Source organism: Drosophila pseudoobscura, chromosome 3, assembly GCF_009870125.1.
Source record: "Drosophila pseudoobscura strain MV-25-SWS-2005 chromosome 3, UCI_Dpse_MV25, whole genome shotgun sequence".
NCBI lineage: Eukaryota > Metazoa > Arthropoda > Insecta > Diptera > Drosophilidae > Drosophila > Drosophila pseudoobscura.
In genome coordinates, this window is record NC_046680.1 from 7,809,540 (window position 1) to 7,828,362 (window position 18,823).

The 18,823-nt window shown below is 49.2% G+C and overlaps 1 protein-coding gene across 5 annotated transcripts in view; it reads right to left on the reverse strand.

The window, feature by feature from the left end:
• jbug (filamin-type immunoglobulin domains fbug) overlaps positions 1-17,067 on the reverse strand; it is a 21,540-nt gene extending 4,473 nt beyond the window's left edge. The window contains exons 1-13 of one of the 5 annotated variants that reach the window (XM_033378050.1): positions 16,961-17,066; positions 13,187-13,508; positions 10,944-11,594; positions 10,553-10,858; positions 9,752-10,488; positions 9,436-9,691; positions 8,935-9,267; positions 8,590-8,787; positions 8,062-8,525; positions 7,574-7,998; positions 2,292-3,303; positions 2,000-2,220; positions 55-203 (exon numbers count right to left, since the gene is read on the reverse strand). In XM_033378050.1, coding sequence (XP_033233941.1) covers positions 55-203; positions 2,000-2,220; positions 2,292-3,303; positions 7,574-7,998; positions 8,062-8,525; positions 8,590-8,787; positions 8,935-9,267; positions 9,436-9,691; positions 9,752-10,488; positions 10,553-10,858; positions 10,944-11,594; positions 13,187-13,423 — 4,989 coding nt within the window. In that variant the 5' untranslated portion in view covers positions 13,424-13,508; positions 16,961-17,066. The other 4 variants (XM_033378053.1, XM_033378051.1, XM_001360463.4 and 1 more) reach the window with 4 other exon arrangements.
• Positions 17,068-18,823: the final 1,756 nt, after the last annotated feature.

The window sequence follows — 18,823 nt, forward strand, 5'->3', positions numbered from 1 at the left end:
ATAAGTAAACGATTTCAATATATCTCACTTCCAGATTGGGTCTGGAGTGCATACCTTCGCTGCATAGGGACTACCGGCGGTGGCCAATCCATTGACCGTGACATTGACGCGATGCTCGCCCACGACGCGGGGCACAAACTCGGCCTTGAAGACGCCCTCAGCGGACTGATGTACCTGGGCAGGAACTGACTGGCCAGCAGGTCCTGATTTTCATTTTTTTTGGTTTCATTTCGTATTCATTTTTAGTATTGATTAATGATTATTTCGATTTCGATTTTGATTTTGATTTTCGAGTTCGACGCGGCCGGAAACGAGTTTTGAGATTGATTTCGTTTGTTTGTTTGTTTTGTTGAAATTCAGTAATTGGGCAACGATTTTGTTTGGTCGAATGTGTGTGTTTGGTTAGTGTTTGTTCGGATTTTTCAATCGCGAATGAAGCGAAAAATTTGGAAAAATGTTCACACAATTAGTAATGGAATTAATTTGATTGAAACTTTCAAATGTCTGAAAGTGTAGGGTCTGCTTTGGGTTAGTTGTGTTTCGAGTCATTTGAGTCATTTACTGGGGAGTGCAGTTAGTCGTTTAAAGATTGTGCTAGAAAGGGTTAGTAGACTGACAGATGGCATGGGTCAGAGACACTATAAAGAATAGGATAAAGATTTCATATATACATCTTTATACAGTGTAAACTAAGAGAGTCCCTGCTGGATATACACAACCTATTGGGCGTACGTTTGATTGAAACCAGTTTTTATTTAGATCCGAGTAATGCTACAGTGTATAATCAGTATCAGTATGGAACGGATTAGTATACAATCGGACATTAGTAAATACTTCATTGTGTTAATGTATTGTGGGGTATATTGGTATTGGTATTGCCATAGAGTTTCATTCGACAGGACACTCTTTGGGGTTATTTGTGGTTCGGACTGTTAGCGAAATAGTAAGTATATATACACCTGGTAAACGGAATGTATATATTAGGGGGTGGAGAGCGTTGAGGGAGCTCTCGCTTTGTATAGTATAGATAATAAAAGTAAGTATATGCATATATGTATATATATATGTATATATATATGTATAGTCTAGTACAAAAGATTTCGCCGTCCTGAAATATAATACAGATATAAAAGTGAGCAACATTATTACAACAAGACCGTAAGATTACGAACAAAGCACATACACACAGACACAAGTTACACACAGGAATACGATCAAACTAAAGTAGCATCTGAATGGTATCTGAATGGGAGAGGGACCTGGTTCCACTACTCGTCGAACCTGCGAATACTGCGGACAATCCCAGACCAAGAGCAAGACCCAGAGCGACCACTACGAGTAAGCGAATGATAAATGTGTCGCATAATTACACACACTACAGGGAACTACTACGGATATACGAGTATCTCATAAATTCACTCTCTAAATGGGACTGCAGCACCCTAGCCTTCCCCACAGAACCCACAACACAGTTACTACAGGTGGGGAGGAGTTGGAGGTGGAGTTGGAGGTGTAGGCATGCATGAGAGTTTCCACAACAGTTTCCGCTCATACAAAGTGCAGCATGAAGCACGATGAGAGAAAGATAGAGAGAGCGGGTTGGGGTCAGGGGCTTTGTGCGTGCGCGTGTTTGTGGAAAATGTGCTGTTGTATGAGAAAGTTGTGCGATGCGAGTACAGATACCAGATACAAGATACAGATACGAGACACAGATACATTTACAGTTACAGTTACAGTTGCATGAGATGTATGCAAATTGAATCCAATCGAATACGAATAATACGCTTTGGCCGACACAAAACATTTAGCAAACGAGCAATTAAATTACGGATCTTAGGACTAGACTAAACCAATGCGGCGAACACATATAGAAGGCAATGAGTGGTGGACCTTGGGATGGGGACACGACACAGCTCATGATGGTGGTTAGATCGAGCGAGAGAGAGAGAGCGAGCGGGGGAGCGACAGCACAGCAATCACTGGCCACCGGCTTACATACCTTCCACATTGACCTCAATGTCTTCCAAACGGCCGCCATTGTGATTGATTACAAAAGAATTGGTCTGATGCACGGGTCCGGGTCCGCCGAGCGACACTTGGGGCCCGGCCACGCCCCCGCTGATGCCGACCGTTATGGGGCACCCGGGGACGGGCATTTTGTTGAAGGACACGTTAATCGTATGCTCGCACGACTCGGTGGGCACAAACGAAACGGAGAATCTGCCAAAAGAGAAAGAAATCAAGTGTAAGTGGCTGTACCATGGGGAATATCCATCCAGTTCTCCGCTTACCTTGCACTGCCCTGCGGATGCACCTGCGTGGGAATGTTCTGTCCCTTGGCCGAAATGGTTATCTCCAAGTTGCCCTCACCGGCATCGCCCGCATCGACAGTAAACTGCACGGGTCGACCCATTGTGCCGCGGGAGACGCTGCCCACGACCACCTTGCTGGCGTCGTACGACTTGGCCAGGAAGGGTGTGCCCTGGACGGCGAAGCCATTGTACTCCACATTTATCGAGTGCCCGCCGACGCTGGTGGGCGTAAATTCGGCCGTAAATCCGGCATGGATATCTCCCGTGACACGAACGGGCAACTCCCCGAGGGGACCGCGCACGCTGACGGCCAGCTCGGCGGCCCCGCCTCCGCTGACGGTGATGTGGAAGGAGGAGGGCCGGTTGACGGGGATGAGCTCCAGGTTGGAGAGATTGAGCAGGACGCGAGAGGTGTCCGCCACGGCGCAGACGAAGGGACAGCCGCGCACCGTTTCGCCATTGAACTTGATGTCTATCAGGTGGGACTTGGCCTGCTCCGGCGTGAAAGAGACCAGGCAGCGACCGCCGCCCACCACCTGGACATGATTGGGGACTTCACCCTCATTGATGGATATCTCCAGCTGTCCCTCGCCCGCGGCACTCGCGTCCACGCGGAACTGGCACGGCTGGCCGACCACTCCGCCATTTACTTCGGTCACTTGGATCAGACTGGAGTCGTAGACCTTGGCGATCAGAGGGCCACCAGCTATCTTCGTGCCATTGATGGACGCATCGATGACGTGCGTTCCCACTTCCGTGGGGACGAACTCGATGCGTGCAGCACCATTTGCCGCCTCATGGGTGACTCTGGCGTTCAGCTTTGACTTGTTGGGAGTCAAAACCGTTGCCACGCACTCGCCCTTGCTCAGGCTTTGTCCAGGAGGCGGCAGTATCTCAAAAACCGCCGGCGTATTGGCGGGCACAAGGCGTGTGGATTCGCCCAGAGCGGTTAGGCCGGGTGAGGACATGATTTCAGCGTGCCACGGTGAACCTGCAATCGACACAGATAATGATGATCATGAATAATGATAGAAATAACAATAATATTTTCAATTTGAAGAGCTAATAAGGTCAATGCTAAACAATGATAGTTGACCCACAAAGAGAGTCGATGCAGCTGCACTTTTGATGAGATTGGAATGGTTTCGATAGAGCTTAACTACAAGTACTACAATCAGATGCAATCTAGTGCAATCTGGAAGATGGAGGAAATGCAAATCACATAGACTATGTCTCTCTCTCTATCTATCTATTTATCTCTCGAACTGCTCATGTACCCCTCGCATATCTTGGTTGGCTTCCGCTGAGACTTTGCATTGTTTCTCGCTGCCGCTCATTATAATTGTCGCAATCTCCATTTGCGCCGCCTCGCTGCAAACGACAAGTGCGTATCTGTATCATAAGCTGCGTGTCTGTGTCTGTGTATCTGTGTTGCAGGTGGGACAGGAAGGCAGGCAGGCAGGCAGGCAGCAGGCAAGCAGGCAGGCAGTCAGCTCTTTAGACAATCAGCTCTCAAGAGTCGATGCGACATAATTTGCCAAAGCTAGCTCAGGAATGTTTCACAACATTCAGCTGGCAAGCTCGATTCAAGCCTCATTAAATAGTTGGAGGAGCCCCAATTTGCGCCGGTGGGCTGGCGGTGGAGATTGCCGATGGCCAATTGGCTCGTTAAATGTTTGTTTGTTTACTGCCACTCCAGAGAAGTGCTCCGTATGCCCCGCGAGATCTCACAGCTGGGAGCCAATTTCATTGGACGCGGAGGCCGAGATGATGCCGCCTCAGTTTTGTTTGCTGCCGGGCGCTCAAATTTACTTTTTTTTTCTGCAACTTTCCTTGCATTTCTCTTTTTGCAATTGTTGCACTTTTCCTTTTAGCGCAGTCGTTTGCAGTCCGCTGCTGCAGCCACTTTTTTTTATGGCTTTCCATGAAAATTGCCACAACGGTCAGGCGTCAGTTCGATGGAAAAAAAATCAAACTGTTGCGCTGTCATACTCGTAGCTCAAAACTCGCTTTGACTCGACTTCCCCCCTGCTGTTGGGTCTGTTGGGACTGGCTAGCCCATGGCTTGCGCAAATCGTTTAACTTAGGATTTGTCTCTGGCTCACCCTGGGAAACTTTTACAACTTCTGTTTGCCCAACCAAAAAGAAACTGCAAAAATAGAGTTCCTCTTCTGTTTGCTTTTAGCACTTTGGCTTGAATAGTTTCTGCTTTACTGTTGCGACTATTCTCGCAATCGGGGCCATCATTAATCAGTTATCGCATACACATAACTCTATTCAAAGCGGGGGGGCTATGCAAGAACTTACAGTTAGGCGACTGCCACATCTACACTGAGGGAAAATTAACCATCAACCATCGAACTCGTTTGAATTGGGGTGCTCTGAACGCTCCCAGGAGCTTTATAGTATAACTGAAGGTACATATGTTCTTCTGTCAGTGTAGAAAAGCTGCTAGCAGCGCAGCAAGTAAGAGTTGCCAGCTCGTTAATTAGATTCACTTTACTCTGGCTGGCTGCATGCTGCTTTTCAGCCAGTTCCCTCCTCGTTGTAGGCAAATGCAAGAGCATCCGACAGCCGACTAACCCACAGCTGGTTCTCCTCAGGCCGTGTGCTCGCTCTGCTGGCCGGTTTCCCGGACCGAGTGCTAATCGCTACGCTGAGTTGTGGCAGTGGCAGTGGCCTCTCGGCCAGAGAACAAGTGCAGCTAGATTCGAACGTAGTTATTCAATCTGCATATGCATACGTATACGCGGGGCTGTCTCTGGTTTGGGGGTCTGGCTCTGACTTCGCTTACGTGACTGGCTGCAGAAGCCCGTTAGATGGCCTGCAGCTGTCGCCGGAGCCTGACTCTGGCTGACCGTTAAACTGAAATATTTTTCGTGTGTTACAAAAGAAGATTTACGTTTTTGTGGCTGGTTCTTGTGCTGGATTGTGGCTGCTGTCGACAGTGCAAGATTGTAGCGGCGAATCGGAATTGGAATTGGAATTCGAATCGGAATCGAGGTCTGAAAACGCGTGCGGCAGACCTTTTTCTTTTGTTAAATCAAATCACAATCGTTGGCGGCACGTCTGAACTTGAAAGAGTTGGAAATGAATTTTGTGTGTAGCGATTATGTCAGCGAGTTGTAAATGATTTATTTATAGTATACGCGAGCACTGCGTATTTCTTTATGTTATAGGCGCTGCAATCAGAATTTCAACAAGAGAAAAAACACAACGATTAAGCGAAAAACATTTTTAAGAATCTGCGGAGCGATGCACAAAGTGGCATCGCGGCACGATCACGATTCGGCGCACGCTTTAATCGCGTTTTTCCACAACCGGCGAACGATTTAATTGCTTTAACTTTATTATTTTTAATATATTTATCGCGATAATCGGACTCCAAGCTCTGCTGCGGGGCGGGCGGTGCGGGGGGGCCGCAGAGACGTTGACGAATACAAAAACCAGTTAATGCCGCTGTTGTACTTTCAGCGTTTTCGACAATTTTCGTTATTAAATTATGCGCGACTCAGACAGGCAGCGGTTTCACTTTGGCTGCCACTCGTAAAAATCCCAAAGAGTCGAGAGCTCTGGAAGTGGGAATGTGTGCCAATATGTTGGCCGAGAGGGAGCGGAAATGGCCATAAGCGCTGGGGTAAAAGCCTGCCCCATTAGAGCGGGGAGAGCTGGAGAGAGAGAGGTGTGGCCGCTCATTGTTAGCATAAACTCACGAAACAGAAAAAATAAAGAAACGGAACGAAACAAAACCAAACGAAAACGAAAATATATATACATAGTATGTATGTATGTATATATTGGTGTGCTCAAGTCGGTGGAAAGTGGCCGACGTGGCCAAGAAATTGCAATCTCCGGAGGGATCTCTCGGATCTCTCGCATACCTGTCGCGCCCTCCTCCGCATACCTGGCTGACAACCTATCCCAACGGGTTTCGGCTGTGGCCGAAGGAAAACAACCGCTTGGTCCGCACTTCCCTTAGAGCGCTCGACTTTGATTTCCGCCTGCAGCGAGATATACACAACTGAGGCATGCAACAAGTGCGCCTTGAACCACATACTGGTACGGGTACGGGTACGAGTGCGAGTACGAGTACGAGCACAGCGAAAAAATGTATCTGCGCCTTTGACAGCAGCAACTAGCCGCAGCTCAAGTTGCAGTTGCAGTGGCACTGGCAGTCGCTTGTGGCAAGAGCGAAACAAAATGGCTGCCCCTTTGTCATCGCAGATAAATTGCACTCGGGGAGACAGTTTTCTTCGCATTATTGATTTGGCCTAGGCAAAACGCAGGCAGGCAGGCTGGCAGGCTGCCAGACCCACTCCCCAATCCGCGCCCCGCTTGGAATGCCTGAGCTTAAAGGTTCATTAAACTGGTTTTCGTTCGCCCTGGCAGTAGCGCCCCACACAAAACGAGAGACCCCAAAAACAGAGAGTGGAGTGGCAGCGGAGACGTCCGCATTTGATATTAGCATATTTCTTTGGCTTAGAAATCTCACACGGAATCTTTTCGATTCGCTACACATTCCAGAAACAATCCACTCTGTTCTTCTCTCGGCCAACTGTTGTTTCTTTTGACGGTTTGCTTATGTTTTCGGTTTTTGTTTTGAGCCTAACAAACAGTTCTTCACATTTTTCTTAGGCTCTCAGCCGTCAGTCACTGTTTCCATGCGTTTCTTGCCAATTTTAGCTTCACTGCGTTGCGATGCGATGCGATACGATCCGATCGTGGTTAACTGCGCCGCCGACGTGTCAGATTCGTTTCAAACGCGAGCTGTGACTGCCAACGCGACTCTGGAGCGGAGCGCCATCAGCCACCAGCCACCGCCACCAGCCAGTGAGCATCCGTTCGAAACCCGTCGAGCAGGTAGGAGCCGATCATTCGCTGAGCGCGGCAGAGCGTAAAGCACCGAACGATCACGGCAGGTGAGCACAGGTGAGAGCAGTTCCAGCGATTGAGAGTTACAGTCAGGTCTAAAGAGAGTGAGCGAGGGAGAGGCTTTTATTCTCTCCCGATATCACCGACATGGCTCTGCACAGAGGTGAATACATTTGCTGAGCTATGAAAATTGTGGGACTACTTTTAGGCTGACACGCAATTACAAAGACCAAATCTATTGGTGCCTTAGAGAGCTGTGCTTAAGAGTATAATCCCCTCCCCTTCCGCATTCTACCACTCAATTTCCAAATCCAAACCTGTGGTTACTTATAGCTACAAATATAGACAATCCGCCCACAGCTTGTCGAATTCCCAAAATTAAAACTGACCTGCAACCGTTTCGCCATTGAAGGTGATCTGCACAGTGTGCGTTCCATGCTCGTGCGGTGTGAAACTGGCAATGAATCTTTGTCCGCCCAGCGAGCGCACCGAGGAGGTGACACGTCCGCCGTTGACCAGAATCTCCAGGTTGCCAGAGCCGGCCTTCGATCCGTCGATCTCGAACTCAACGGGCCGGCCAATGGAGCCATTTGGTATATCCTGCACTCGTATGGCCCTAGCACCAGTCGCATTGCCGTCTATGGGCCGAAATCTCGACAACGAACTGTAGCCATAGCCGGGAGAAGGCAAGGGACCATGTCCATTGCTCTCGGTGACCACATGTTCGCTGGACTCCTTGACGGTCTTTGTGTAGCCGCCAGACTTGTCCGTGTACGTGTTGTTCGAGTGTGACTTGACTGTGATGGCACTGGGTCTGCAACAGATTGATACGACGCTGATTAAGGATGCCATTTGGATCTCTTAATTGATTGCTTACTTATAGCGCTCTGCATTGTCGGGCGAGTCACGACGGTAATCCGACTGTTGCTGTTGCTGCTGCTGTTGTTGCTGTTGCTGCTGTTTGTGTAAGGCGAATTTGTTGTACTGCGTGTTCCGGTGCGTCTCGTGGTCCAGATCTGGGCGATTGTATTGGAGTTCAGTGTTTAGCTGCGTCTCGGTCATGTTCGCCAGCGATTCGAGCGAATTGTGAGAGAGCATGTGCTTCGTCTTGTTGATCACGTCCCAGCTGTCGCGCCTGGCCGATGCCGGCTTCATGGAGGACACCCGCACGTTGGAGGAGTGATCGATGCGCGGCTCCGGGGAGCCAGTACGACGTAGTCTTTCCGCTGTGCCATAGAGCGAGGGACTTGCCCGCACATTGGAGTCCGTGACGTAGTTCGAGGATGACTTGTAAGTCGAGGAGCTGGACTTCTCCACGGTTCGCGTTGTCTCATAGCCATTCTGGGGAGAGTTGTAGAAACGGGGGATTAATCAGAGGATATGACATTCGCAAGGGGTTATCCACCTTGTTCAAAGTGCTGGTCACCGGACTGCCCATGCGATGTGTGGCCGTCGTGATGTAGGCGCTATTCGGAGAGTAGCGCTGCACAGGCGAAACGGAGGCGTGCCGGGGGCTGCCGCTGAGGTTGCGCGTGGAGCTCTCAAACTGATTCGATGTCTTGATGGTCAGCGGACTTTGGGTGTGCATCTCGCTGGACCGTGTCTGTGGGAGGAGGGAGCAGAGCACGGAGATAAGTGGACATTCTGAACAGTGGTTTAACACATAGCTGGCAATAGACATTTTCCCGGTCGTCGGATTTTGGGTTTTGGATTTTGGGATAGCAAAAGGAAACAAACAAAATTTAGTTACATTTAGTGTGGGACTAGGTATTGGACTAAGCGAGCTGGTCACTGTGCTGGTCAGCTGCTGGTGTCGCTGCTGGTAGCTGTTGCTGCTGCTGCTCTGGCTCTCGCGCTCTTCACGCGGAGGCGTCAGCTTGGGCTTGGCCGCCCCGCGCCGCTGGCTGTACAGCTCGTTCTCCTTGTCGTAGTAGTAGTCGTTCTTGATGGAGCTGCTGTTGGAGGTCTTCGAGTCGCGACGCCCGCCAGTGGGGCTCTCCGTGTAGAGGTCCGCTGAGTTCAGGTACTTCACCGTCGGTGAACCGCTGATCGGGGGGGGCGGAGGTGTGGATGTGTGGTTCTCCTGTCGAATGTAATTTTCAGTGTGTGTTCGGGGTGGGACAAGGGTTTAGTGTTAGTCGTGGGTTAGCCAAATCATTCAATTTCGATGAGGTGTGCCAGGGAAGCGTTAGCCACAAAGCCCGTGCCGCATGCATGCTCGTCTCCGCATGCATCTCACTCGTTCACTTACCTCGCTCTCCCGCTTATAGTACCTGGAGCTGGAGCTGTGGTAGTCGGTAGTGTCCAGCTTGGGCGAGTACTGCGGCGAGTAGCTGTTGGTCCGCTCGGCCGTATTGTGTCGCGACAAGGAAGCGTTGCGGTAGTCGTTGTGCCGTGCATTCGTCGTCGAGATGAAATGCATCGATGGACTCTCCGAGCGATACTTGCTCTCGTGCAGCGGGCTGCTGCGCGTCTTTCCCGATCGTCCCTTGGTCCCCACGCGCATGCTGTGATTGAGATCCACCTTGTAAATCATTCTATATGCTTCTGGCATGCAATACACTCACATGAAGGGCGATCCCTTGACATCGTAGCCATTGAAGTAGATGTAGACGCGGTACTTGCCATTCTGGCGCGGCATAAAGGTCACTCGGTACTTGTTCTCGACGATCTTCTCCACGGAACATACCAGCGAATGCTTGTCGTGGACAATGTCCACGTGCAGTTCGCCGGAGACGCCCACGCCGCGGGCATCCACCTCGAAGGTGTGGGCACGCAGGGGCATGGCTCCATCGAGGCCGTGAACGGAAACGCCGGAGGCATCGAACACCGCGCAGGTGAAGGGTCCGCCCTGGATGTGCCTGCCCTGGTAGGTGATGGCTATCTCCCAGATGCCAGCCTCATCCGGCTTAAATATGGCACTGTGTCCCTCGTCGATTTTCTTCAGCGGACAGTTGTGGGAGATGCCCGTGGGGGAGACGGCTGTAACGAGGATGTCCTCTGTTTTGGGCGCTCCCGTGGCATTGACCAGCACTTCGACGAGGCTGCCCAGGGCACAGGGGGCCATGCCGGGCGGGGCCACCTGCAGCTGGCGGGGCAGGACGCGGAAGAAGTGGCCCCCCAGGCTGTCCTCGCCAATCTCCACCACGATTTCGTGCATGCCGTACCGTTCCGGCACGTAGACTCCTTCGCCATGGGCATTCGGGCGCACCGTCTGACCGGGCTGGCCGGAAGGCGGCACCACATGGCAGCGCACCGAGCTCAGGCTGATGTCCCGCGACATTACATCGATGCGGAAATGCGTCTGCGTGTGAAACAAGCATTAAGCATTAACGACACTCACTCCGGCATGGTGCCTCATGACTCACCGGCTCGCCCACCCGTCCGGAAGTACTCTCCAAATAAACGTTGACCAGGTCGGACAACGGCGGACGTGGGGGCACCCACTGCAGATTGGCCGCGTAGGCCATGATGCCCAGATGCTCCACTTCCGGGGTGGCCATGTCCTTGGCTGTGAGTATGGGCTGTACGCCCAGTTTGGCCCCAGCATCCACCGCCTTCCGTATGTTGTTCTCGTAGTGGAAGGGATCTGTGCTGAGCTTTTCCGGCGCTGGCGCCGAGCCGCCCAGTCCCTTAATGATTTCGCACATGACGCGTCCATCATTCCAATCGGTCTGTGTGTGAGAGGAATGAGGCAAAATTAAAATGCAATTAAGAATGAATCCAGGGGCAGTGCTACTGTGATATCGATCTACTCACAGTGAAATTCTTCACAGGATCTTTGACCTGCGTGTTCACCCATCGCATGGTGGCATTGTAGCCAGGACCGCCGGGCTTCATGAAGTACGAGAGGTACGTCATGCCCGACAACTCGTCCAGCCATGGCGAGGCCAGGTATTCCGGTTCCAGGACCTTGGGCACTCCGAACTCGCGCTGCGCCAGGTTCATGGCGTTGGTGCAGTTGCGCACACTCTGACTAGGATCGAGGCTGCGCCAGTGTGGGAACAGGCCCGGCTGGCAGTAGTCCAGCAGTGCCGCCAGATTGACGCCGCTGTTCCAGTCGGTGGTCAGGTTGGTGATCTTGCAGTCTGGAAGTGCTGCTTGGAGCCAGGCCAGCATCAGCTTGCGGGGTGGGAACTTGCTGCGCCCGATCTGGTAGCGGACGATCAGCGACCAGATTAGGCCGAGAATCAGCTTGACATTCCCGTTGATGATGTCCACATTGCCGATGTTCACCAGCTTGATGTGGTCCGCCTCGATGGATTTCAGGGCCGTGGTGGCGTTCTCCAGATAGTGATGTTGGTTGGCTGGCCGCCGGTTCCAGGAGGGCTTCAGCGGACGCGTCTGCAGGCCCTCCACGAGGGCGCACAGACAGGTGCCATCGCAGAAGTCCGTTGCCCAGTCATGGACCTGAAAAACGGGAAATAGTTTCCACCATCATTAGCATTGTGCGACGCCCTCCCGTGCATGTTCGTTCCTCTGTTTGCCCGCCCTCCTAATGAGCAATCAGCTACAACATAACTCGTGGCCCACTTTACAAGGTGAACCGCCCGAGCATGGGCATGGGAACACCACATACATTCATACATACATACATACATATGTACATATCCACTCTTCACCGGGGAGATGCTTTCTCCGTATGCTCCGGCGACGAGCCGGGCCGGGTGCAGGCAATTGTGAGCGATTTTAAGAATTTGACATAAAGCTTTTTATCTGCTCGCTGTCAGCCTTCAGCCGGAGGCGTAGACCCAACCCAAGCCGGAGATAGGGACTGAAAACAATCGCGTGTCTGTTGCTGTTTGTTTGAGCCGTAGAAAATATTCATTGGATGCCATAAAATCTTGCACACAGTAGAGGCAGCTCTCTAACAAGCTGCCTCCTCCTCAGGCTGTTATTTGTTGTTTACTGCTCTCTCGGAATTGGCCTTAAATTTTGAAAATGCCTCTGCCTTCGGAGGAGTTAATCAACAGCGTGAGATGCTGCCTTTGGCTTTTCCATAGTCCATACGGAAAGAGTATTACACCTTCTCTATGGAAAGTCTGGGAGCGCCTCTTCTTTGCTTTTATGCACATGTCATACAAAGTTGATTGCAATTTCATTTGTCATAAACGCGTACTCGCGTACACCGGAGCTAGAATAGTATATGGTGTACTCGAAGAACAAATAAGTGCTCTGTCGGCACTCTCCATTTGGCCGGGTGACCCGAATAGACGTCGCGATGCCAGGTCTCAATTAGCGCTGTTTACTGCTGGGGTCTTCAGCCTTGCTCATCTCGTTTATTTTGGCCAACAAAAAAGCACACAAATTATGCGAGAAACTCGAAAATTCAATCTCGGACAAAAGCTTTAGCTTGTTTTTGTGCTCGAGCATTGTAACTGGTAATGGGAATCATCGATGCGTCGGCCTTGGCATTCAGACCCCCAAATATGGTCGGTTCAAGTCGGACTGGACTGTGTTGTGCGTGTGAGAAAATCTCTACGGCTGACTGTCAGCCAGTAGTCCCGTCCCTGGTCATATAATTGACAAATGCATTGTTGCTGGAAAACTACTCGCAGTCGTACACGTACTCATGGAATTATTATAATTGTAATCGCTCATGCTGGCGCTGTGGAGCGGGGGGAGTCCGCTTGCCATTGAAGTCGCTGAGGCGCGTGGGCGGGCGGGCCGGGTTGAGCTGAGTTTTATGAGGCAGGCCATTTAAGGCGAGTTGCGGAAGAGCTCAGAGCTCCAGTTTATAATTCGGATTGACGCTTTGTCACCTGCCCAAGCGTGGAAGGGGTCTCGGCTTACACAAGCGTTCACTTTCAGCTTGATCGGCGATCAGCGATCCGCTGATCAGCGTTCTCAGGCCCTGCTCCGACAGCCATTCGATAGTTCTACATACTTAGCCATCCCCCGACTAGCCCCATTGAATTGGTAATGTAATTGTTTTTTTCGCTTGATCGGTCAGCCAGAAAGTGTTGCATAACCCGCTGACAGCGACTGACAGCGGAACTCACCTGCATTCCCGTCTCGCGCAAATGCTCGTTGACCCAGTTGCGGAAGGTGTTCGCCTGGATCTCCACCCAGAGATCCTCGTTGCCGCGTATGTTCATGCCCTTGGCGGCGGTGCCCTCGGGGCTGCGGGCCACCAGGCCCGCGTGGGTGATCTTCTGCGTCTCGGTGCTGCCATCGGTGTTGTGCTTCAGAAGACCCGCATGCGTCACCTTGGCGCCCTTTATGTCTTTGACGTCCATCGTATTGGCGCTCTTCTCACTGCACTCTCGCACTGTCGCACTTCACTTTACTTTCCATACATATAGCTATGGCTATGATCTATCACTGATCGGGAAACGAGAGCCAAAGAACATTTATTGATTAGACGCGACACAACAATAACAAGTTTCAGTTTCAGTTTCGTTTGCCCACGTTCGTGGCTCAATGGGGACTGTTGGCTACGAGCTGGGAGCTGTGCTGTGTAACTTCTCTCTCTTGCTCAGATCTGGCCTGGCCAAAACAAACCATGACGTCATGCCCCAAAGCTCAAAGCTCCAACGAGAGAGAGAGAGAGAAAGAGAGAGAGAGAGAAAGAGAGAGAGAGAGAGAGGCAAAAATGTGGTGGGCTCATGTGCGAATATCTCTGAATCTGAATCTGGCTATAAAATAAAACTGGTTTCGTCAGCTCCAAGCCCAAACGAAGCGAGCGAAAAGGAAAATTGAATATACTACTCGTACACGTACAGAAAAGAGTCTGAAAAATAACAGAAATCACTTAGTTTGGAATTTCGCCGCAACACAATTCGCTGGGGCCCGCTGAGATCTGGTGGGCAGAGTGCCATGTGTATAAGTCTTTCACAAAAGCCACTCCAGAAGGCCGCCGAGGTTTGCTCGGTGTAAACGTGGGAGCTGCTGCTGATAGTATTAACAATAACAATAACAATAAAGTACGGCTAGTAATGAAATCTGCCACGATCAATTGTCAATTGTCTGGCTGTTTTCACTTGTCGCACTTTTACCCTAACAATTAGAGCAAACTGAAAGTTGACTGTTTTGTTTAGCTCCCCCGCTCGACAGCAATCAGTGGCAACAATGTTCAAACCCAGTGGCAAGATTTCTGTTTGGATTTCTGCATTCTTGGCATAGTGCCACGGCTCCCATAGACCGAAGACAACGAGGCGTCAAACAGAGTCTAGCAGACTTAATTATAGGAAATCCGGTTAGCACTCATAAGGCCATAACCATAGCCATAACCGAGCATGTATATCATAGCCAACACCAGTTCTGAACCGGTGCTATATGCAGATCTCCAAATACTATTGATTGGCAAACAATTCAAACTGTTTACCCCCATCGCAGATGACATCACTCTCACTCATCTCACCGTACTCATCTGCGAGTGTTTGAGTTGGATGAGTTGTCTGAGCAATGTCTTTACGTGACACTGGCCGACACTGGAGAGTACGTAAGTAATTGCGTTGCCTGAATTGCATAAATTAATGGCGGAACAGCGGAGAAAAGGCTGGGGGAGCAACTCCTCCGAATTATGAGTGATCCCCGGCTGATGTCATCTACGAGTACTGACACTTGACATTGGCAATGAACCTAATTAGTTGCAGCCCACAGCACTCGGCTCCACCTCACTCTGTGTTCTATATTCAGCTTGGACAAGGTCATGGGAATGGTAATGGGAATGGGAATGGGAATGTCGCTGACGCACTGACCGCCTGCCTTTGTTTGGCAGTTTGCACAGTTGGTCAACTCCACTCGGCTCTGCTCCGCTCCGCTCCGATCCACTCCCCTACTCTCCTCACTCTAGAGGGCCAGCAAACAAACAAGGAAAGTGTTAACATCGTTTTGTCGTGACTAAAATTGGTAGAAGAGGGCCAGGCAAACACACCTAGTTTAGGGCATTACGTAATTTCCAAATATCTAACGATATGTCAGCGTCAGCGTATTGCATTGGTAAATCTATAGATAGATAGATATGTGGATACCCATACGAAAGTATAGTATATCCATATCATAGAATGACTTAAGCACGTAGGTGTCTGGTATTTTTTACACTTCTCGATTTGCTTGCTGTCCGAATATATTTTATATGTTTTTTTTGTTTGCCTTGCCAACCCCCACACAGATCTGCCTCGACGTCGTCGTCGTCGTAGCCGTCGTTGTCATCTGGCAGCCACCCACATTGCGTGGTTCAACGCCTCGTTCTGAACGTGGGTGCGATCTCAAGTTTGACTTTTGCCAAAAGCCAGCACCAAATGGTCATTGATTTGTGAATGACTGGAGGGATTTTGAGAGCTACAACTCTGTTAAAAATTCTCCTGCTGCTGCTGCTGCTGTGGGAATATATTTTGGTAAATGTTCTACGAAATCGTCATTAAGTTCGAAATGTTGGAGACTAACCAGACTGGAGGACAGAACCATAATTATAGTGATGAATGGGATATCTGTAGACTATACTTAGATGGTGGAACTAAGTTGTCCATGCTTGAAGACTAAACGGAATGTAATTCTGTTAGATTTGTCTTATTTTTTGCTTGCAAGTCTATTTCCTGTTGGCCCAAAACCGATTGTAACACATGCCAAATGTTTAAGGGCCACGCCTTTGGAGTATATGATGGCTCATTAAGGCATGATTCTATGGAATTGGCGGGGCCCAACAAGCGTTTGCTTTTGGCAACATTTATAGCTGTTGTCATGGATAGAAAACCCTCCCTGTGCACCGTACGAATTCTACGATTGTACGGTTTGGGCCTTAGCCAAGTTTGTGTCTTCAGTCTTTTGATTAATGCCGTTAGGCGTCGCCAAAGCGCAGCCAAGCCTTGCTTTGCCCGTGCCCGTGCCCGTGCCCATGCCCATGCCCGTGCCTCTGCGTTTGCCACATTCCCCATTCTGGGGTCTGTGTTCTATTGTTTTTTAATTTTTGCTCATTACTTTGCTTCGTTTATTCGCTTAAAAGCCGCAGCGATTACAATTGGGAGTCTGAAAAGGTTTCCAAAGAGTCAGCCATCCGCTGGGGCTGGGGCCCGAAACTTTTTGGAGGAAACCAATCGAACAGCGAAAACGGAAAACCAGATTCAGAGGCAAGACTTAGAGCCAGACTCAGACTCAGATTCAGATTCGCTTTCGGTTTTGTTTTCGCTTCTCCGCGCATTCGCATATTATGCAATGGGCTAGCCCCGGCTCGGCTCGGCCCGGCCCGGCCAGATATCTGAATAATTTCGTCGGACTAGACCCCGCCTGCGACTTTTAGTATTTATGAGTACGATTGTGGGCTAGTTTTGGCCGATTCACACGCCACGGAACGGCCGCCATCCCGTCGCGTCGCTACACCCCGCACCGAGCCGTTCACGTGTTTAGCACAAATTCCACACGAAAGATATCTCCTCTAATTTAAGCAGCAGCTCAAAATTAGAACAAAAGTCCGCCTCGCCACACGGCACGCCAGTCTTTCGAGCGAACGGAACCACAAAGCCAAAGCGGAATAAGCGAAAAAAAGAATTAAAAATTAAACACAAAGCAAAGAGCGAGACACATGAAGATCCATAAAAAAAATATTGTTAAGATGAACGTTAGACGGGGAGTGACGCGGCACTGTGCGAGGGTAGAGCGATCCAAAAGTTATTAAAAAGTCGGAGGGAACACGGCACAAATATGCGCATGCGAGTACATACGACTGCGAGTATATGCATGCACGTATGTACTTGTATGTATGCCCAAAAGGTATATATAGATAGATGGTGTCGGATCTTGTTGGTTTTGTCTCCCTTTTGACACTTGTTGCTTACACTTCGATTCGTGGGGGAGGGAAACGCGGGTTAGCAATCAAATTCAAACACGTCCAGCGCGCACGAGTGGCTCACAACGACTAAAATTGGCAGCTCCGCCGCTGGCCCGTTTCGAGCTTCAATTTCGAGCGATCCCCAACGCAACGCTTCGGCCCCAGTCGCGAGCTTTTCTGGCTTCCAGTGGAAGTTGGATTGGAACGATCCGCTACGTCATCGTTTCGGGCCTGATCTTGGCTTGTTTTGCTTGCCAGTTTTGTTAGCGCTTTTGTTTTGGGCTCTCAATTCGCTCAGGTGGCTCTAGGCCCGGTTCGAGTTTGGGTTCGGGCTTGGGTTTGGGTTTGGGTTTGGGTTCGGGGTCTATCCAGGTATTTCGAGGCATTCGGGCTCGTTCTAAAGCCGTTTAATGGACTCGACTACTCAAGCAGCTCGTTAATTGCAGGCGTCGCAACGGCAGCGGAGTGCAATGCGATGAGTGTGTGGTTTCCACTGTTGTAATTGAACAATTTTGCGGCTTTTTCTCAGATCTCATTGATTACGACATGCAGCCACGATCGATCGATGGATGGCACTCGATGAGGCGATGTTTTTCCCCCGAACCATAGAGAAACGCAACAGTTTTCATATCTTAAGAATTTTTTTGGTTTTGATTTTATTTGTATTTTAGTTTTTATGTTTTCTTCTTTTTTTTTCATTTTACCCTTTTCAGATTTTAGAGTGTTCAGCAATGTAAACGGCTTTGAAATGCTCACACAATAAGCTCGATTTACCTGCTGCAAATCGGGGCCTTCTCTAAACTGATTCGATTCGATCTGATCTGAATTTCGGTGATCTCTTATAAAATGAACGAACATCACCGAGATTTAATTCATTTGAATTCGATTTGTTTCGTTCGTGTCTTGTTCGGCTATGAAGTCAATGCTGATTTGATTTATTGTTTAATCTTATAAATTAATTAATTAATTTATAGTAAAAATAAAGCTTTAAATGTTCTTTCTTCTCCGTTTCATTCATACATACATAGATCTCAATGCATAAAATTAATTTAATAAAATTGTCATTACACAAGCCACCTCTTTACGTACCAGCAAGCCTGGCCCACACTTTGCATCAACAACACAACCAAATCGATGTAGTTCCTTGTATTATACGGGTATTCCCAACAACAGATATATGTATTTGTAGTATGCGCTCTAACAGAAAACTGCGGAGAAATCAATGGGAATAAATCTAACAAACGTGACAGGGTCCAGGTCCTGTCCTGCGATAAGCGTGCTAATAAGCCATCAAAATTCAATTAAATTACATTATTCAACTTCAAATTTGGCAATAATTGGCTAACTAAAGTATCTCAAACTCGTTCTCTGCCTTCGTTTGACTCCATCTTGGATTGGTATATGTTTTTGTCTTAGATGAAACCCCATTTGATGTTTATTGTAATTATTAATTAATTATTAATCCATTATTTGATATTCCGAAATGTAATTAGGTTGAAAAATATGAAAAGGAATTTACATGTAGTCGAAATTAAGTGTACTTCATGGACAAAAATCTAAGGAGGAATCCTAACAAAATTTTGAGTTTCAACTTTTGGCGGCCTATCATCCTATCGTCAGAATGAAATGAGTTCCGTTTCAGTTACCATTACCGTTACCGTTACCGTCCCCATTCTCGTTTCCCTATCCAGATACTCAAACGCATCTTTATCCAAACGCCTGCTCACTCACTAAAGTTAAGAATCTTATTCAAGTTAGCTATGTATATACTTATTAGATTTCCTTATCGAGACCATCTCTGGTGTTCCGTGTAGAAGCACAGAAGTAAAATCTCAAGCGATCCGGATCTCCTTTTGGTCTTCTGTTGTAC